This window comes from Doryrhamphus excisus, linkage group LG15 (genome assembly GCF_037039965.1).
Source record: "Doryrhamphus excisus strain RoL-2023G ecotype Guam linkage group LG15, RoL_Dexc_Guam_v1.1, whole genome shotgun sequence".
NCBI lineage: Eukaryota > Metazoa > Chordata > Actinopteri > Syngnathiformes > Syngnathidae > Doryrhamphus > Doryrhamphus excisus.
The window spans coordinates 2,763,599-2,785,645 of NC_136371.1; the positions used below are offsets into that span (position 1 = coordinate 2,763,599).

Sequence of the window (22,047 nt, forward strand, 5' to 3'; positions counted from 1 at the left end):
AGTTTGAAAAGCACAAAATTTCCCCCAAAAAGCACGAATCATCTTTTTAAACCATAACAAACCGAACGACTACAAATTTTGGCATTTTATTTTCACGGAAGGATAGAATCAAAAGTCCACATCAACAATATTTAACATCCAATTGTCATTTATAATTATTTCACATTGTTTTCTGAGTGTAAAACTATAATTCATCTCTATAAAAGCCATTGTTGTTAATATTTTTTCTTGCTGAAGACCCAAGGCTCACAAGCAACAATCAGCGAAAAGCTTAGCAAAGCATTGCCAGCATCAAAACTCAGAATTTAGCGCTTAGGGTGTTACCAACTGCAAATTATTTTCATGGAAATCATGACAACAATGTCCAAATACATTGAGGCATTCAGCATTAATTGGTTGTAATTCCTAAATGCTAACTGTATTTTTTTTGTTGCTATTTTCATGCTATAGCGGTAACAGCGTGTCATCGTCAATGAGTTGGCAGGCAACATGTCAAATGAGCTAAACAGTCATTCAGGCATATTAAGATGTTAATAAGTGTCAATTATGTGTTTATTCACTTTTCCAAGCAAAGAGTGAAGTCACATATTTAAATTGAAATGCTTGCGCAGGAAACAAATGTGCATGCACCTCAGATGTTTGTTGTTTTCAAGAAAATAACGTAACTGGTATAATTCAGTTATCTTAAAACAATATTCATCTCTAACGTGAATGAAAACGTTTTATTATGGAGATTCTCAAAGCAGTTCTTATAAAGATAATCGCAAATACCTGGCAAATGCTGAACAAGCAGTAAATGGACCATTAACAAGGCAACATGAATGTTCACGATGTAGCCAGAGTCATAAGGCGCATAGCAGCAACTCCATTGTTTATATGTTCTGATGTGTACAAATATATTGCACTTGGAAGACAAATTCAAAAAAAAATAAAAATAAAATAAAAAAATCTCACAGATATCGACATTGCCACTAAAGAGAGTCATGCAAATGATGATCGGCTCTTCGGTGGTCAAACCACAGCCAAGCTTTATTTCTGTAGCAGTATGCGTGGCAAAGGGTGTGACGAATGAGGGGGGGTTTGTTTTTACAAGTTCCCTTGAGCACACTGATGAACAAACCAGCATCTGCCATTGTTGGCTCCCTTTTAAGTGGCATTGTATCAAAGTCTAGCTGCCTATCCTTCAAGCTCGCTTGTGGTTCGTTTAGTTCTCGGGCAGAGGTCACTTTTCTCGGAGGACACAGACTCCTGCGTCACACCGCTGCGTCACCATGGAGGTAACCACCTCCCAGGAATCAATAACAGGGTCGTAACATTCGATACTGCTGAGGAGAGAGTTCCCGTCGTATCTAGGAAGACAAAAAAATACAATAAAAGGTGTCAGATTAAATGTTATTAAAATGATTTTTACATTTAAATGAATGACAAGATTCAGGAGTCATCCTTACCCGGCGATGGCATAAAGGCGCCCTCTAAGGACAGTCGCTCCTACGTAGCACCGAGGCGTGGTCATACTGGCCACTGTGGTCCAATAGTCTGTCCTGATGTTGTAGACCTCAACGGAGTCGAGGTGTGAAACACCATCAAAGCCTCCAACTACATAGATGTGGTCATTGAGCAAAGCCACACCAGCCCCTGAAACAAACAGGAAATAGCCGGAGTTACTGACACACGACGCAACCGCAAATTGCATCCCGGGAACCTACCCGAGCGCTTTGTGGCCATCGGGGTGACACTGGTCCAGTGGCCTGTGTGGGGGTCATACCGCTCCACTGAATTCAGAATATTAAGTCCGTCATATCCACCTTTGAGGAAATATTATGTCCAATTTACATTAATATGCGATGCTTCTAACGACAGAAAAAAAATGAGTGTCCATACCAAGACAGTATATCAATCCACTGGCCACCACCAAACCAGCACCTTCTCTAGCTGTCTGCATATCTCCCAGCATGCTCCACTGGTCGATATTGGGGTCATATCGTTCCATGCTTGTGTGGCGTCTGCTACCATCGAATCCTCCGGCAACATATATCATGTCTGAAAAAAATCAAAAATGGATTACACATGCTTGATAGTTGGCTTCCTTGCAGATATCTGGCAAGGGGTATCCCGATCCGATATTGATATTGTTCCGAGACCAGTAAAAAAACAAAACGAGGATCAGATTATACTGACACTCTGATACAAGTCAGGTCTCGGCGCCAGCAATACTAACCAGCAGGGCCAAATTCAGCATGCAGAACCCAAGTGATCACAACAACAGGCAGGGGTGATGTGGATGTGGCAGTATTTTTAGTCCAGGTAGGATGCACACATTGGTACAAAGTATTCAACAAACTGTAATGCCTGTGCTTGTGATTAAGGAAGATGTAGTCACCCATGCAAACCTAACTGCATATGGAAGATTTTTTTTTTTTAATGACACTCTTGTTTTGTTTTGCAAATGGCGTTCTTGTTCTGAAGAACAGTCAGTGGGTGGACAATGTGTATTTATGGCTAAGACGACAGTAAGAATGTGGACATTTTTTTTCCAGTAAGTTTCAATCAATTTTTTTTGCGTTATGTTGTGGCATAATAGTAGATATTTTGGTTAAATACTATGTGTGGCTAAATTTGTATAAAAGTGAAAAATGTATCTTGTCATAAAGCTGTTTTTCTCCCTTTTTTTGAAAACTTAAATTTTGCTATGTTCTACTTCTGATTACTAAAAAAAATTCTGATAAGAATTTTAGATGAGAGTATACCGTTAATCTTTTTTTTAGCGGGTACCATGTTTATATATCCCTACAATACAATATTCTGCGTGCCTTGAAAAATCGTCAAAAATGCGGTACTGAGCGGAAAAATGGCTATGATTGAATGAGTTAATAAAGCAATAACAATAACATAGGCTATTTTATTTAAAAGCTATTGACATTCTAATTACGATGTTAAACACTCTTGAGAAATTAAAGTTTATTGCTTTTGATATGATATACTCATTATTATGCTATATAATTAATGAAAAAAAATAGTCAAACATTTTTTTTGTCAATAACATCACTTATCGACAATAACAAAATTTCATCTAGGCATATGCATAAGTTCCCTGTGGTGGCATAGAAGAGAGTAATGTAGTAATACAAACCTCTCTGCGCATTTGAACCAACAAAACAAACAAACCCACTGTTGCATCATGTCAGATTTAAGGTTTGCTTAAATCTTTACTTGAGTGCCGAAATCCAGGCAATATCGTTTTCAAGATCATTATTATCAGAAAAAACTAATGTTTATGCCAGTCACAGTCATTATTACCAGACATATGCATACAAAAGCTCACCTCCAAGTGTCGTTGCCCCGGCCAGGCCACGCCGCACATTCATGGTAGCAACGGTATACCAAACACCATCTTCGTCTGCCGTGTAGTCCAGACACTCCACAGAGCTGAGCCTTGACCGTCCGTCATAACCTCCAATCACATACACTCGATCGTGGAGAGACACTGTGGCAACGTAGCGCCTTTTCCTTGCAATGTTCTGCAAAAACCATTTAGTCATTAGTGATATAAAGCGACAAGAAAAGATTCTTTTAAATGCTAGATAACTGCAGCTGAGGAGCACAAACATGAATGAAAGACGAAGAGTACCTTAGCAGGAATGGACAGCTATTCTCCAGGGGCCCTTGGAATTATCTAAGCGTGGTACGGCCCAACAGCACTCATTATAAATACATAAGTATAGATAATCCATGTGATCTGTATTGGCCGATCACACTCATGGATGATTGGTATTGGAATCGGCAGCATAAAACCCTAATTGGAGCATCCCGACTCTTCCACAAAGTATCTAGCATGACTTGAACTCAGTATCAGTATTGTAATTGTAATGTGAGTGTGAATGGTTGTTTGTCTATATGTGCCCTGTGATTGGCTGGCCACCAGTCCAGGGTGTACTCCGCCTCTCGCCTGAAGACAGCCTATCGCGGGGATAGGCTCCAGCACCCCCGCGACCTTCGTGAGGATAAGTGGTAGAAAATGAAAATGAATGAATACCTCCATAAGCATAGCATGATCATCTTATCTGTAAAATGCTTCAAGTACTGTAGTGATAATGTTGTGGCACATAAACTCTATCTGTATGACCTCTGATCACAGAAACTATCTTGCGTTGGATGGATTTTAAAGCTCTTTTATGTCATGGATAGGCGGCTGCCTACAAAGTGCTAACTATCGAACATCGAACATGGTACACTATAATGCTTGCAGTATCTTTGTGTTTTGTTTCGTAACTAAAGTTAACTGTCATTGAATGTATCGGCTTTTATAACAACAGTGTGACAGCAAACTGTTGCTCAATCCTCTGGGACTGCTTATGTGGATGTGACTGGGTATGACAAAAGAGAGGGGACATTTATATACAGCTGTTTCAATTATGTACAGTACTTACTGGAAGAAAGCTCCACTCTTGAGTTTTTGGATCATATTTCTCTACTATGTCAATTGGCGATTGCTGGCTGCCAAAGCCACCGATGACCAAAAGGACTTCTTTCGCACCTGAAAAAGGATTTTTGATGTCAACGGCAGTGTGGATGACAAACAAGATGCTACCAAAGCTAAAGCCAAGACAGCTACCTAATCTAGCTTGTGTGCGTGGGCCTTGCATCTCGCTCCTCAGCTCTGGTCTTAGGTGGAATTTCTTTGCTTCATCGACAAGGTCTCGGCATGGTAGGCTGCAGTGTATAAGAGGCTAAAACATGCCAAAGTGGGCTTGACTGTGACAGCCACTATGACAAATACACAGTGACGTGCAGCGAGGTTGATAGCTAGTAAGGCACTGACACATTTGGATTAAAAAAAAATAATAAGAAGAATTTAATTGTTAATTAACTGTTATTTTGTTTTCAAATACTCCAACAAAACACTGTCTTTTCCTTTCTATGGGAGTTTTTTTTCCCCATCATGAGACTCTGCCTCACCTGCCTTCCCTGACCGCAAGTCACTGCAAACCCCTCAGAGAGGAATCCGTGGCGAGTCTCACCTCAGCATCAATGACATCTGTAATGTAGCGGGGGGTCAGCAATGGCATTCGGACGAACTCTAGCATGTCAGGCAAATAAGGCTCTCTCTCTTTTCGGTTGTGTTTGACCCAGTTTAGCACGGCTTCAAATACAGGCTCCTCAGAATCCACCTGCAACCAAAGCACACATACAGTATAAGACGGGGGGTCTCAAACACAACTCAACTCGGGGCTTGTGTAAGTCAGAAAATCTGACTTACAAGTTGGGTCTGGTTTATTTTTCATAAGACACAAGACAAGCTGGACTGTCTTGAGTGAGCCGTTCTATAAATCAGTGTATGATAATAACCGTGTTGTTACAAAGCGAGGCATGTGGTTATGGGAGGAATTTCCTGACCACTTAACTTTGTGTTTTCTTTGCTGCAGTTTCATTGTGAGCGCAATCGGTAATAATATGCAACAGTGAGGGGGATAGGCTGAGACCAGTCTCGGTCTCTGACATACGAGATATGACAATCAAAACAAAAGCCTCATCATTGGAAGGCATTCAGACATACTAAGCACCAAAAGGAAATCTACCACAAGTCTTCCAGACTGGTTTTGATGTTTCCAGCAACTGTGGCTATGACATATGCAGTAATTAAAATTAGTTTTCTCACCTGGATTTCATCGCATTTTATGAGCTTTTCTACTTCCGTCTGGCTCAGCAGCATGAACTCCTCATGCTGAACCACCTCTGAGAAATGCTTTTGGGAAAAGAGCTCAGCGGCTTGCATCAAGTCGAGACAATTGTGAGTTTCAGCAAAGTCACGGATGCCCAGACAGTTTGACGGATCCAGCTGGCTCTCCAAAAAATCACAACATGCTCTTTTCACCCCTGAAGAAAGAAAAACACGAGTGAACTAGTCATTTATTTAGACGAGATTATTTCACCTGAAGCACGCCAACACCAACCTTTAAGCTGAAGCAAGCACGCTGCAGGTAGCAGTTCTTGCACATTCTCCACAGTAACTAGCACCGTCTCTGTGTACACAAAGTCCAACAAGATCTCCATTGTTGATCCAGTGAGCCCCTGAATGTCCACAAATGATTTCCCCTTTTCTGCAAGCTAACAAACAATAAACGGGTCTCATATATGAGATTGCAAAACAGGCTTCATGATGATCTTTTTTGTTTTACCTCACTGGTGAACATGGCACAGAAATAGTCACTGCAGGCAGCTAAGACAATTCGGTGAGCTGGAAAATCAGTGTTTTCCACCCTTAAAGTTATATCGCAGAGTGTGTTGCTCTTGCGGAGAGAGTTCATGGCATTGAGGATGGACTTGGCGTGGGAATTGGTCATGATGTCCTTGGGAGCCATGCTGACTTGAGAGTCTCTCAGGGCTCTCAAACCACTCCAGGAATCTAAATGACAATGGATGACATTCTTACTTGAGAAACGACTTACATACAACACTGCATATTATATGCTTGAAAGCCAGTTGGCTCCATCTTCATATTCTTTTAAGGTGCCTGTATATCCTTGTAAAGTTTACAAAGTATTTGTTTACAATGCAACCAAATACCTAGCAGTCATTAATATTTACTTCATAGGTTTGAGCATACACATCTATGTGTATATATCATTTTATTATACGTTGCTCTTGATTGTTTTTTTTCCTCAAGAAAAAATAAATAAAAATTGTAATTTTCTTTGCTTTATTACATTGAGCATGCAACTTACCGTTAAAAGATTTGAATACTTTTTCCACCACTGGGAGGCAATAACTATAGCTACACATCAGCTAGCAGCGAACAGACAGCTGAAGGCTAACGCCGACGCTAGACAACAGCTAAAGAAATACAGCCATAGAAAGTCAGCCGATGGCCAGAAAAGGACAACACATGAAGCTAGACACACACGGCAGCTTGTTAAAAGTGTACATAATACCTGTCGTTGGGTTAAAGGTGATTCAAAGAGTCAAGCTAAGTTGCTTTGCTAGCTAGCCTTAGCGTCAAAGTCTCTTGTTCCAGTTGTTGCTGTAAGACGGCCTGGAGAAAGCCTTTGAACTACAATCAGTCCATGTTGGCACATCACAAAATGCACATCCTCAAATTTCCATCTCTGGAAATTTCATTTCACCTCGACCATTTTAAAGACCTGTAGTCCTCAGTGAGGCTTCACTGGCTCGAAGTAAACACACTATGGGTGTGCGAGTCATGAACGACACGTTCAAAACTCACGAGTGTTTTTTGCTTACTGAAACGGAGCTCATGGGTACTCCCGTTAACTTGTTCACTTACTCCCACCTGCTACGGCGACTAAATTAAAAAGCAAACCAATCAACTTATATTTATTTTTTAAAGAGACTTTAAAAAAGTAAGTACATTTGCTTGTATTTAGCGCATCCTTGACCTATCCAATATGGCGGCGACGTTGACGTACGACTCAGCGCTCGATGTGGCATATATGTCTAAGATTAACGAGTCTGCCGAAACCTTTTGAGCATGTGCGAGTTTCTGCGCAATCAACTGACTCGAAGTGAGAACTCGAGTCAATAAAAGGAATCCAGTTTTCTATCGCGAGAACACCCCACTACGCATGTGTACGTCCGCGCTCCCCCAAACGGCGTCGCCACGCAGTAATAAGATGCTTTCCGTGCGCGCACACGCTGGTGTGTTCACACGTCTGCCATACAAATGGTAAAGTGACTGTTCCACTCGTTCAAAGTTAGCCGTCTCGATTTGTAACTTTTAAAACTCCGTCTTTTATTCCGGGGAACTTACAACCACATTGTATATGTGAATGTATATTCTTTGCCACCAAAGACGGCAGCTAGCAACACCGCGTAGGAGGAGCCTGCGGCTTGTTTCCGCTAACAGCAGGCCGATTTCTAATCGAAGTCATCTATGTTGCTCTACTGAGGATTAGTCAACAGCGGCGGGGATCCTGTCCGCCTTTTGAGACACTTTTAAGTGTTGAAAAACATCGCAGTTAAAGCGAGGTGAGGTTTGTTCACCGTAGGAGAAGAAGGAGCGGACAGCTGGACTGTCAGCAATGGAAGCTGAGTTTCAGGAAATCGACGATAACGGGATCTGGAGCGCCATTTATCAGGTTGGTATAGTTTTTTTTCAAACCTCTTACTTTTAGAACACATGATGGTGGAAATGAAATAAGTGTACCTTTTACGCTTTTGGCGTATTTGCAGTCAGGCTCTCACTCGAAGTGCTCCTACTATGTCACTTTCAAAGTCCACGCTTCAAACCATTGCTTATTTTAATAGCGTACAGAAGTCGTTCACTCTACTTCCTTTAATATATTTAACATAAATCTCAAACAATGGCTTATGAAGAATCAGATCTGTGATCATTAATTGTATGCTAATGGTTTATATTTGACATTATTGGTTGTTGGCATGTGTGTTATTGTTCATTATTTTATTGTCATTGTCATTGACCTGCCAGGGACTACAGATATAATTTAGCATTTGATTCCAGCATATTTACATGTAAATGTTCATGAATAGGACAAAACTTGACACATTGACATAACCGTTGTGTTAATTAATTGTATGCCCAGCCATTATGCACCTTCCATGTTGCATCTGTCATCATAATGGTAACCTGTCGAGTTTCAATTCTCTTCCAGGAGATTCGTCAGCAGTCCTGCGAACTCCCCTGTAAGGTTGCCAAATTACCGGAAAACAAGAATCGGAACCGCTACCGGGATGTCAGCCCATGTAAGTTTCACTGAACTGTGATAGATAATACGGGATATTAAAGTGACAGTAAGATGGCCTGGGACATATTATAGATTGCTGACACATTAATAGGATGGCTTGTCTGAGTGATAAGTCAAGGTTCCTCCATATCTCAAGGACGGCGGAACCTCAGGTTTTGTCATTAAACTAATTCAAAAGGTCAGGTGATGACCGAAATACAGTATAAGAAAACGGAATAAATTTTCCCATAAGAAATAATGTCAGTCCAATTAATTTGTTCCAGACTCCCACAAATATGAACACAAAACACATTTTATAGAGAATAATTGACTATTGTACATACATATACTTGTACATACATACATATGCAATGTAACCTCATTTTAGGGAGACTGTTCTCTCTTTATAGTATTAAATTATTACTGTTTTTCTCCCCAGTTGACCACAGTAGAATATGTCTGCAGCAGAGTGCCAATGACTACATCAACGCCAGCCTGATATCTGTTGAAGAGGCGCAGAGGAACTATATCCTAACTCAGGTAAACACTGTCTGATTTTTATTGTATATTTTAAATCATAATTTCTTACCAGATCACTACGTATTTGTATATATGACATCATTGTCTTTTGTCTTCTTTAGCACATATTAACTAGACGTCATATATGAAGTGTGTGTCTACTACACGTTATTTTGAAGGACATATTGCCGGTACTTAGTCTATTGAGGAATTACGTGGAATCATCTTTATTGCCATATTGAACTGAATTGTGAATGATATCAGCTGCTTTGATTACCTATAAACTTTGTCAATTGTGACATGGGGTAAACGGTGCTCTTATTTTGAGGGACGGTCACAGAAGTGTGTTCCATGTGTGTGAAAAATGTGTATTCACATCTAAGATGAGCTGCGTTCAAAAATGAACATGATTCTCGTATTTTTTTTTGCACACAGAATCTTCACGTCTTCATCGGACATTGTAAAACGTTCCTTACATTAAAACGTTAAAACACAACATGGTGAAAATATACACATCAAGCCCCAGTCGCGCAGACACACAACCACTTAGCGTGCTAAACTAAGCTAAACCCTACTAGCTTCCATTCAAGAGGTGATTCAGCCAACTTTGTATGAAGTAGGCTCCTAGGGAGGTTCACCACTGTTCCATGTTGTCACCATTTCTGGATAATGGCTCTCACTATAGTTCGCTGGAGTCCCAAAGATTTAAAAATGGCTTTTTAACCTTTTCCAGACTGATAGATCTCAATTCATCTCATGTACCGAAACCTATGTGTTGTCTTGTATTATAATGGACCAATTTTTGTTTCAGGGACCCTTACCAAACACATGTGGGCACTTCTGGGAGATGGTGTGGGAGCAGCGAAGTCGTGGTGTGGTAATGCTGAACAGAGTCATAGAGAAAGGATCAGTAAGCAGTGGTTCTCTCACTCAATGTTCCTCGTTACTGATTTCTGTCCTAATGCAATTTGAACAATTCTTGTTTTTTTTTTTTTTAGGTTAAATGCGCCCAATATTGGCCACACAGAGAAGAGGGAGATGCTGTCTTTGAAGATACCAACTTCAAGCTTACCTTCGTTTCCGAAGACATTCAATCTTATTACACAGTTCGTCATCTAGAGCTGGAAAATCTATCTGTAAGTTGTGCATGAGCAAATCTTATTGAAAATGGGAGATTTGTCCTTCCTGTTTTTTTTTAACTGTGGATTTATCTCTCCCGTTATAGACGCTGGAGAGACGTGAAATTTTACATTTTCACTACACAACCTGGCCTGACTTTGGGGTGCCAGAGTCTCCAGCCTCCTTCCTTAATTTCCTGTTCAAAGTACAAGAGTCGGGTTGTATGAATTTGGACCAGGGGCCAGTGGTGGTGCACTGCAGCGCTGGCATTGGACGATCTGGAACCTTTTGCCTTGTGGACACATGCCTCTTATTGGTTTGTACTGAGACTATAGCACTTTAGTTTACATTTGACATTTCATTAAAGAAACTTTGTCCAATCCCACAATTTAGCTGATGTTCTCATCTTCGCCAATCAAAATTGTTGAGTTGCACTCAAACATCAACAGCTTGAATCACCCAACCACAGACTGACTTCTTTGTTTACACTGACAGATGTGGACATGGGATGATAATCTCTTGTCGTTTACCAACAAAAATCACCAATATAGGTCGTACTCAACAGTTCCAAAATGTTGGAACATTAAAGGGGACCTTTTATGCTTTTTCCACTTTTCTGACCTATAAATATAATTAGAATGCAGTGTTAAACGATCCCTTCAAATAATGAGGTTTGCACACTTGAAAGTGAGCCCCTCGAAATGCTTGGTTTCAAAAGGCGTGGTAAAACTGCCTCTTTGTGATGTCACAGAGGGGCCCACTCTCTACTCTGCCCTCCCCTAAGCGCTGCTCCTCTGTTTACTTTCTAGCAATGCCTCGTACGGGGAAGCCACATTTGTTTACAATTTTTGCCCCATCTTTTCTTGAGAAACTTCGGACTGTCCAGTCTCTACTTCAGGATCGGATTTGGGATCCAATACATATGGCTGTATCTTAAAAGCCAACATTTTAAAAACATAAATCGCCGTTTATTATCAATTCCTATACCGTGAGCTAGCAAGTGCTACAAATCGGAACTCCTTTTAAGTACTCGCTAGTATGACCAACCACAGTGGAGTGGGTGTGCTGGAGGCGGGCCGTTGGTGGAATACATTAAAACAGACAGTTTTCGAGGGAACCACGAAATCCAAATTAATACAGCTGAATAGGTGCAGATTCTGGAAGTACTATAAAGCCTTGTGTGCTGGGTATCGTGGGTAGAGTCCACAACTCAAAGGGCTGAAAAATTAGCATAATGAGTCCCCTTTAAGTGTTTTGTTTTTCATGTTAGTCTTTCACTTTAAGTTTAAAGGGATAGCAGTGTAGTGCGTCAACAGTGACTTTTTTGAGGAGGTATTTTTGTGATTCATATGTATTACTCTTTTAAATGCATATTGTTTTGTGAAGCCAAACTCTGTACTCTCCAACTAACCAGAACTGTGCTCTGGTGATGAAGTGGGGGATAAGTCACTGTTGATGCACTACACCGCTGATGGGGATGTCATACAACATCATGTCAAAGTATTATATATGTTTATGTTACATGCCGGCCTGTATTTATGTATATAACCATTATTGTCACTATTACTGTAGGTCAAACACTATGTTGTTTCCTGCCAATGTAGATGTCCATTCGCAAGGACCCGTCCTCAGTACGTATCCGCGATGTTCTACTGGAGATGCGACGGCATCGCATGGGCTTAATTCAGACTGCAGATCAACTTCGCTTCTCTTACCTGGCTGTCATTGAAGGTGCTAAATACATCAAGGGGGATATGTCTTTGCAGGCAAGTGCTTTAAAGACTAAGTATTTATTTGTTGACAACATTATGTACTCATGATGTGTAACGTGTCTCCCTTATTAGGATTCATGGAGAGAGTTTTCAAATGAGGAGGACGATCCTTCTGAGTTCACCCCTCCGCCTCCCCTACTCCCTCCAAGAGACCTTCATAATGGCAAAATTGAATCAATTCCTGAGAATGATCAGCTTGTCCAACTGATTGAAATCCACAATCTGGGGTAAATAATACTGGCCTGTACTCGTTCATAGTGTCTAAAATCTCACCGTCAAATGAAATCAATTCTGTAAACAGGAAGTGGTTCAGATCACAAGTTATAACATGACTCATAAGAAAAGATTTTTGGAGTTAAATCTTCTTTTTTTTTTTAAGGAAGTTGATAAAAATCCCTGCCGCCATCCCGGCAGCTCTTTCAGGCTGTCCTTTACCATAGTGTTGCCACCGTCACTCTTCAGACAGGCTCAACATGGTGTTTGAAAGTTTAGTTCTGGACAGTGTAGTTCTTTATGCCCTTACACGGCTACCCATCGACTATTTATTACACTGCTCTCCTCATACAGGTCATCTCGAGACTCAGAGCTTCGGAGAAGAACCGTTGTTGCCCCCCAGTCTCCTCCTGATGGTGCTGATCAGCACAATTCTCACATGAAAGTCCAAGATCCAACCTCCAAATCTGAAACCAATGCCCAGCTACAGCAGGAGCAACATGATGTGATGGAGACACTTGAGCAGACAGCGGAAATATCTCCAGCTCCTGAGAATTGGTCACCACTACTTGCCAACATGTGCTTATGCACAGCGCTGGCACTCACTGCTTACGTCTGCTATCGAGCCATTTACCACTGATGTCTGTCCGTCTGTCTCTATCTCCAGTGTTGGTGCAAAGTGGACTAACCTGGTCAAACAAGCATCTCAGACTGCCAGTGAGTGGACTGCTTGAACTTCTCCAAATTCACCAGATTCACGGAAATAGCAGGCAGCCAGTCGTTATCATCCACTTAAATGTTCTTTTAGTCTTGGAAGCTCAGGGCCTTTTCAAGATGTCACGTCCCAGATACATATGTCAACCTAAACACACAAAGAGGCAACAGTGTTAAGAGTGCATAGAGAAATCTAAAAAGGCTACACTTGACAGTTAATATCAGAACCACTCAATATAATATAATAATAATAATAATAATCCCCGATATGCATGTTCTCCCGGTGCTAGGTTAATTGGCGACTCCAAATTGTCCATAAGTATGAATGTGAGTGTGAATGGTTGTTGGCTGGCGACCAGTCCAGGGTGTACCCCGCCTCTCGCCCGAAGACAGCTGGGATAGGCTCCAGCACCCCCGTGACCCTCGTGAGGAAAAAGCAGTAGAAAATGAATGAATGAATCCCCGATATTTCAGATTAAAAAAAGACCAAAATGTTATCCAAGATTGATGTTATCACTATATCTCTATATTGTAACAACTGCAACCAAATTTAATTTCACCTACAACTAAGAATTCCATTGTAAGAAGATTCTTGTGATGATCTCTGCAGGTTCGAGGAACGTGTCAGTCCCGTAAATGTAGCCACACAAATTACAAACATGGATAGTATGGTAGTAATTCAAATGATTAAGGCAGTGAAATTAAAATAGCATTCAAAAATTAGCGTATTAAACTTTGGGAACACCATATTAGTAGTGTAGGGGTGTTATGTTCGACTCTTTTTGCTTATAATCTGAGCCACCAGAATGCACTGTACCTGAATCCACACCAGGCTTCTTATGATCCATAGTGTTTATTTTTCAATGGCATGTATCTCCGATTTTACTTACCCAAATTGGTTCAAATCAAGTGCCAGATTGCCTCAACATACCGAATACCATAAAGAAAGAAACGTCCATCTTTAGTGCCACGACAGTAAGTTAAAGCATGTAAAAGTGGGAGGGAAGTGCCCCCCTGAGCCCAGAAGATAAGAGCTGAATTCTAGGGTGGCCACTGATTATCAGACCCCATTAGCGGTCCATGGCAAGCTGAAGCAGACTAATGACTTGGCCTCACACAGCACGTGTGTGTGTGTGTGTGTGTGTGTATCGGTGTACGATTTTGCAAGTGTAGTTCCACTGATGCTTGAGTGAAAACCTATTAAGAAATGTTAATGTAACAAATTTGATTCAAACCAGGACTTCTCCTGGTTATTTATTCCCTCGGCATATTCTCTCCCTGGTAAATCAACAATACAAATACAGTATTTCCATGGGAGGTTAAAATAGTCTAATATGGTGATATTTCAGTTGTCTAAATGTCAACTTTTGTGACTATTAAGAGTTTTGTGGTTGTAACTTTTGGCTCGTCTCAGCTGAGTGATGCTGGATACAAACACGTTAAAAGTAGCTAAGAGCCAATTATTCGGCAGCAATACAAACACATCATATTGTGTCGCCTTTTCCTATCGAAAAGGAAGCAGGGATTATGAACAAAGCAAACACCAGCACATGTAGGGATGAAAACAATACACTGTAGAGGTAGGATGTCATTGCCCTGAGCTGGACATATTGTTTTCAATTATATAAGTTTTTTTTTTTTTTTAGCATGCTGCATTTGTTCTTCTTCAGGTCTCTTCTAAAGTGAGATTAGTTATGCTGCTATCATTCAACAAAATGAGTTGGACAGCTGTATACCTTTTGTTAAGAATGTATAAATGTCCTATTGAAGGATACACTCTTACTAGATACTATATGTATGTACAGTATATCTTAAATCAGGTTTTTAGTGTGCGGAATTTTTTTGTGTTGGTTCTGCTTGATCAAGGGATTCAAATAAATCTCAGCGTCTCAAGTTCTCCCTGTTTTATATGCTGAGTTTTGAAAGTGTATTTTTTTTATTTGGTTTGTTTGCCTTTTCAAATAAAGAAATATGCTACAGAACTTCACCGTCATTGGGCATTCATGTTACAAAGGCATTAAAAGAAATCTTTTTTTGTGGGGTAAAAAAAGGCAGTCCATGTTTAGCCAAGTGGTTAGCATGTTGGCTAGAGTGTCAGGGTTTGAATCTTTTCCAAGGACTCCGGTTTCCTCCCACATTCCAAAAACATGCTAGGTTTTGGCAACTCCAAATTGTCCATAGGTATGAATGTGAGTGTGAATGGTTGTTTGTCTATATGTGCCCTGTGATTGGCTGGCCACCAGTCTTACTTCTGGAATAAATTGCGTACATTTTCTTTTGATAATATGGCTTTTTTCCTATAATAGACTTTTCCCCTAACTTAATTTCCTTTATATGTTTTACTTTTCACTGTGCGACATTGAAAAATAACAAACCTTTTAAAACGTATATTTGAATGTTATGCTACAATAATGACATACATAATTATTCTTGTAAAATTGTTTTCTTGTTGAATTACTACAAATTCTTTGCCTTTTTTATTTGAGTTTTCTTGTTAAATTATATTTTTACACTGTGCCAAGGGAGGAAAAAAACCCCAAACGCGGACCACAAATGGCCCTGTGTCGCACTTTGCACACCCCTGCGCTAAACAAATGCAAGCGTATGAATTACATTGGCGTTTTGTACAACAACCACAAGGTGACTCTGTTGAGCCACACAAGTTTCATTAAGTTTGAACGCTGCCCATCCTTCCTTGTTGACTATTGTTTCCGGGTTTGCTTAAGCACTTCTGTTTATTTACGAGTTCCCTAGCCGGAAGAACTAACGCGGTCATTTCAATGACTATTTCTTCATATTTGAAGTAAATAAATTTCGCTAAGTAAAAACTACACGTAGGCCTATCACCTGACATCAAACAGAACGACAGAGGTCAAGTTCCATTGGCGTAGAGAATGCTCACTGGCTGTGCTTGCAGTGGATCCCCATTCTCTGGTAGGGGTGCAAGAGATTTGGCAACTGTCTTTACAACTTCCTGTTTAAGAAATAAGGGGCAGGCTCTGGTACGTGCTGTACAGGAATGCAACTCAAACATAGTGAGTAATAGCACTCTCCACCACCCCTCTGCTGACGTCAAGCATGCAAGATTGTACAGGCTGAACTTATCTGCAATAGGAAAACTACAATCAAGGTGTGACCGGGGGACTGGAAATCATTTGAAAGCTGCGCTTGTTTCAACTGGAAAAACACGTTTTTAGTGAACTCGCTGTCACCTTAGCATAGATTTTGGCTAACATCTTTTGTTTTTGGAAGAATATATTCCCAAGAGACCACTGTTGTTAACAGCTGGATTATGAACGTGAACAGGCTTTACAGATAGTCTTGATCGACCATAAAGACCCCGCTGACTCCTCCTCTGTGTGTCCCACGTTTAGTTATTAACCTGGAACTTCCCAATAGCTGGCCAGCTGGGTGGGTGGGATCAGTCTCTATTATGAAGTCTTTTTTTTTTTCCTTTTTCGTAGGAAGCCAAGGCGGGATCAGGAAATTCCTGTATGCAATGGGAGCCTTTCCAAGTGTGACTCTGCAAACCGTGTGAGTCACCACGCGCAGTAAGGTGGAGGAAGCACAATTATACCAGGAAGTACGTGTGAGTTCACTGTCATGTGTGGCATGTGTCTTCATGCCCCTTACCACATTTCGACATTTCAAAAAGACAATAACAGTAAGTGTTGATGAGTAACTGTGTGGATTATGTGTACTTTACTCGGACAATCTTGCATTAAGCGTTTCTTATGTACAGACGCACTAATATCGTTTAGTACTGATTGGCGTTCAAACCAAGATATCAGTTCAATTTCAGAATTTCATCACTTCCTACAAACTGCATACCAGTTTGCTGGTATTCTAAGGTATTTCTAAGAAGAAGTATGCTTTGCAAGTATAATTATGTGTATTTGTGTTACAAAAAAAATGACTTACTATGTGTGTGTTTTATTTTCAAAACTTTCCTTTGTTATGATTTCTATTGATTTTAACTTAAAGTGGACCTATTATGCTTTTTCCACTTTTCTGACCTATAAATGTAGTTAAAATGTTGTATTCTCACGTTAAACGATGCCAGAGTTTTCGATAATGAGGTTTGCGCATTTGGAAGTGAGCACTAAAAGAAGGGCTTGGTGTCACCCAGGGGGCGGACTTCCTTATATGGTTCATAGTTAGGAAGCACCAATCATAGCGGAGTGGGCATGCCCAGAGGCGGGGCGTGGGTGGAATAAATGAAAACAGCCCATTTTGGCAGGAAGCACAAATCAAAGGAAATACGGCTGGAATGGGTGCATATTCTGTAAAATTGATGTGTTATTGTGTGTAGCTGCTCTATAGGAGTCCACAACTCAATACAAATATGAGCGTAATAGGTCCCCTTTAAGAAATGGAACAAATGGTGGTTTGACCTACAAATTTTGCTCGTCTTTTGAGATACATCAGTACCTCATTTGTTGTTATTAATTAACTGAAATGCACAAAAACTGAGGCAAATTTTCCTGTGCTGAATAAATTAAATCCAATGAATCTGCTCCAGGCGCCCAAAAATATTAACAAGCTGGAGAAGTACTCAGGGAGCGCAAACCTTCGCGAAGCGTCATAGTTTGGATGAGAAATGTCATCCATGAAAACCTGAACAGTCCAGCTATGATGGATTGAAAGCCATGAGAAAACAGTGTACAAAAAAACACCACAACATTTGTGTGAACACAGTAAAGTTAACAGTCTATCATCTTCGGTGCTAGCCTTTTTCTGTGAATGTTCATTTTTTAAACATTTACAAGAAAAACAACATTCCAATATGAACATTATGATATCTAATAGAGTTATTGTGTGGAGATATACTACAAAAGTGTACTTCAATCACAAACACTGTATGACAAAAAAACGGCATTTAGGATAATCCACAATGCCAAGCACACAAACCCTTGATTCCCAAACTCACAAATATCAAAATTCCCTGATCTGGTACATTTTGAAAGAGCTAAAATCCTGCACAAAGCAAACAACAACAACCTACTATCCAATAATGTACCACTGCGTAAGCGATCTACAATGTCTACAATAATCCCACATTCCAAAAACATGCTAGGTTAATTAGCGACTCCAAATTGTCCATAGGTATGAATGTGAGTGTGAATGGTTGTTTGTCTATATGTGCCCTGTGATTGGCTGGTGACCGGTCCAGGGTGTACCCCGCCTCTCGGCCGAAGACAGCTGGGATAGGCACCAGTATACCAGCAACTCTTGTAAGGATAAGTTGTATAGAAAATGGATGGATTGATGGATGACTGTGCGGCATGGCGGTCGAGTGGTTAGCGCGCAGACCTCACAGCGAGGAGACCAGGGTTCAATTCCACCCTCGGCCATCTCTGTGTGGAGTTTGCATGTTCTCCCCGTGCATGCATGGGTTTTCTCCGGGTACTCCGGTTTCCTCCCACATTCCAAAAACATGCTAGGTTAATTAGCGACTCCAAATTGTCCATAGGTATGAATGTGAGTGTGAATGGTTGTTTGTCTATGTGCCCTGTGATTGGCTGGCCACCAGTCCAGGGTGTACCCCGCCTCTCGCCCAAAGACAGCTGGGATAGGCTCCAGCACCCCCGCGACCCTTGTGAGGAAAAAGCGGTAGAAAATGAATGAATGAATGATGGATGACTAAAATGAATCCCAATTTTTTCTCATTGCAGAAATCTTCACTATTGTTAATATACAAAAACTACTATTATTACTGTAAGTGTAATAATGTTAGATCAGTGTGCAATAATAACATGGCTTGCTACCTTGATATTTTTGCCCTATAAAAGGTAATCTTTTACACACATTCGTTGTAAAATCCCATAGATCAAACAGCTATTTAAGTAGATGCAAATGAGAAAAAAATACAATACAATACAAAAGTATGACCGAGATGTCATTAATCATTCCATTCAATCACCTAACTTTATCTTGTGACCTTCTAGAGTCATCCTAGAGGTCAGGTCGGGCTCAAACCTGTGCAGCTATTGAAGTCAAACGTTATTAATACTGACCAACTCTTTGCATAAAATCTCCAAAGTGAAATGGAGGATTGTTTTTCACACAGCCGGAGAAAGAGTGATGTTGTTTTCCTCGCAAACAGATCACAAGTACGAAGTTCCTGTTCCATTCACGCTCGCCTGAGCTGAGGAGAGACCACCAGTGACAGATATAAGACGGTGTCACTTGGCGGTGATGTTGTTATAGATTACGCTCATGCATGTAGGTCGCCGCATCAATACGAAGAGCTTTAAGATGGTGCTTCCCCCAAGGTTCGCTTTGAGGTTCCCGCATCCTTCCTCTTGCAGACTGCAGAAAGGAGCGATGACGTTGGTGGGCCGCATGTAAACAAAGCCACCCACCCAGCCAGCCTGCCTCACCACAGATGTCAGCACTGTGTTCTTTTGGGTTGTTGGTGATGTGTTTGTGATTGGAAAAACAGGCGTAAATGGACAACGCGTGGTTGCGGTTTTCAGTACAATCACGTAAAACATGCCAGAGATTCTTGGAGAGAAACGCACGCAGGCTTGTCAATGACATGGTCACAGTCAGCAATGAGGTGAAAGGTAAGATGCAGGCAACGTGAGCACGGTCACATAGACAAGCGTACTGTATGTGTGGGAGGGTTGTCCTCGTCACTGAAACGCCCTTTTGCTTTGGAAGCGGTCACAAAACAACACACATGGCTGCTTCTACTACATCGACACACTATAAAGCACTCTGAAAAAAACCTCTAACAACATTGCATGGTTTGATATACATGCTTTGATCATGCCTTAACACGTACACTGATGATGACATGTAATAGTTGCCGTATTTTCATTATTTAAAACACTACCCAAACTTCTTTCCTAGGGTGCATTGATACTTATGCTAGTTCCATCAACAACAACAGCATGGACAACATCTACAATGTCCGCTCTACTTGGGATGGCTGCGTCTTCCAGCACAGTCCTCAGGTTAAAAAATGCTGACCGCAAACGAGCATCTTGTTGAGTCTTTGTAGCGAAATTTAGAGCTAGATGTCCACTGTTCCGTCTGTGAATGACGCTGAGGCTAGCGATTAGCGACGCGTCGTGTTAGTCCGTAGATATAGTAAATAGTTTTTCATGTTAGCTGCTACAATAATAATATCGCTTTGCTTGGTTAATATACAGTCAGTTAAGTCAGTTATGTAAATGGTACACTGTTTTTTTTTGTGAGGGCTTTAGTGTCAAAATGACGCCTGTTAGCTATGAATGAATTTTTTAAAAGTACAGTTCCCCTTTAAATAAAAAAAACAAACAAAAAACAAGAAATTAAATAGGTTAGTTTAAGATAGTTTAAATAGTTTAAGACCACACGCTATAAAAGTCAAAATCTGCTAAAAATTCAAATTTTCTGTCAGGCATTCAAAGGCCCTGCTGATGGCTAAAGCTAAAGCTAAAAAAGGCCTCTCGCAGCGTGCCATTGCTGCTGAGGTTGGACGCAGTAAGGTAGTCATTCTACATTTTTGGAAAAATCCTGAGCATTACGGAACCAAAAAGTCAAGTGGTAAACACAAAAACATTAAACCTTCACTGAACCGTAGGATCCGATTGGGATCCTTGACCCAAATGAAGGTCCTTACTGGTGCCGACTGCAGCGCAGTAACCATCACACGGCATCTGCAGATGGCTTCCAATATTACTGGCAAAAACCTTCAAGACCTTCAACTTGTGCTTTACTGAATGGCTAAGAGCTAGCATTCCAGAAGCTAACATGAGGAGCGAGCCGACTTCATTGCAGTCAGAGCATCCAGAACACATGAGCCTGTGGACAGCACAAAGGAGGTGGGCTTGTATTGGGGGGTCATTCTGGTCAACATTAATGTCCATCTATTCAGCATTTTTTAATACCAGTTTTCATTTTCGGGAAAAAAAAAATCTGATACCGATGTCTACAGATATCATGTTTTTATGGTGATATTGTGATGATTTTATTGGTGGCCCGATATTACTGAGCATCCCTAGTATATGTATTGATAGATAGCTACAATAGCTATAAATTTAGCCATGTCACTATCTGACTGACTATACTGTATGATTTGCAGTGAACCACCTCACTCAAGGCTGATTTTCACTTCAATAATATTCATAATCGGTGACTTTTGCGTGTCAAAATAAAACAGGATGTTCATTTAAGAAAACAGTGCATCTGGTAATCTAGGAAAGTTTTGCAGGAGCACTTTGAGGAACAGAGCAACAATCTAAGCTTTCAGTAGCTTTGAAAAAATCAGCGTTTTGTTGACTCATATGTGGTGAGACGGCCTTCTGCTGAGGTTGGATGTTTTATTCATTGGAAGGGACCACACCTTGTGAGAATATTCACATTTTTTTGTAAAATCCTACTCATGTTGATGACGGTGCATTCACTCAAGTCACTTAACTCTCGTTAGGTTTCACTAAGAGCGGGCAATTGACAAAAAAATGAATCACAAGATTTGCCATCATTAACTCACTTTATGTTATTTACCAGGGATGGTCCAATCGATTGGCCACTGATCAATATCGAACAATTTCGATAGTGACACTATCACATGGGTCTCTTACCTTGCCAGCTGACATTACCCCTTAAAACCTAGAACCAAGGGGAAGAAGCCACGAAGAAATGCAACACACCTTGAATTATCATTACATCATCACCCTTTACCGATTGCTAGCTGTGACATAGGCAAACGATGAGATATAATTAAATTGTTTATAATAAATATTTCCTTCCATAAAGTAAGTTGCCTACATTTCTCCCCAAAGACTTATTCATTTATTACCAACTCTTATACCCACTATATTAAAAAGTGGGGTTCATTGTAGATAGGAAGCACTTTGGGTGTGTGGCCAATCACAGCGCAGTGGGCGTGCCCGGAGGCGGGCCGTGGGTGGAATAAATTAAAATGGGGGAAGTACAAATCCAAGGAAATTGGAAAGGAAGTTGGAATTCTGGAAGTTTTCTGTGCGGATTATTGTGTGTAGCTGCTCTATAGGAGTCTA

General features: G+C 40.7%; 3 protein-coding genes across 6 annotated transcripts in view; 1 reads left to right on the plus strand and 2 right to left on the minus strand.

The window, feature by feature from the left end:
• klhl12 (kelch-like family member 12) lies at positions 1-13,159 on the minus strand. Of its 4 annotated transcripts, XM_058050499.2 has the most exons (13): positions 6,930-7,211; positions 6,723-6,831; positions 6,177-6,403; positions 5,952-6,105; positions 5,657-5,874; positions 5,019-5,168; positions 4,613-4,727; positions 4,428-4,534; positions 3,323-3,518; positions 1,882-2,040; positions 1,707-1,805; positions 1,449-1,635; positions 10-1,349 (listed from the first exon to the last, which is right to left on the minus strand). In XM_058050499.2, the coding sequence occupies exons 2-13, from the start codon at positions 6,778-6,780 to the stop codon at positions 1,223-1,225; spliced, it is 1,797 nt and encodes a 598-aa protein (XP_057906482.2). In that variant the 5' UTR covers positions 6,781-6,831; positions 6,930-7,211; the 3' UTR covers positions 10-1,222. The 4 variants fall into 4 exon arrangements, with proteins under 4 accessions (XP_057906481.2, XP_057906485.2, XP_057906483.2 ...); XM_058050498.2 differs by having other exon boundaries at positions 1-1,349; positions 4,428-4,727; positions 6,930-7,213; XM_058050502.2 differs by lacking the exons at positions 6,723-6,831; positions 6,930-7,211 and adding an exon at positions 13,012-13,159 and having other exon boundaries at positions 5-1,349; positions 4,428-4,727.
• ptpn1 (protein tyrosine phosphatase non-receptor type 1) lies at positions 7,613-13,113 on the plus strand. Its single transcript, XM_058050504.2, has 9 exons — positions 7,613-8,093; positions 8,628-8,718; positions 9,139-9,239; positions 10,030-10,128; positions 10,217-10,354; positions 10,444-10,653; positions 11,942-12,103; positions 12,182-12,336; positions 12,677-13,113. Exons 1-9 carry the CDS (start codon positions 8,037-8,039, stop codon positions 12,960-12,962), a joined length of 1,299 nt encoding a protein of 432 aa, XP_057906487.2. The 5' UTR covers positions 7,613-8,036; the 3' UTR covers positions 12,963-13,113.
• Positions 13,039-22,047, minus strand: part of cebpb (CCAAT enhancer binding protein beta) — a 16,205-nt gene continuing 7,196 nt past the window's right edge. Inside the window, exon 3 of the transcript XR_013629824.1 lies at positions 13,039-13,184. The gene's annotated coding sequence lies outside the window, so the exon portion shown is untranslated. The remainder of the gene's footprint in view (positions 13,185-22,047) is intronic.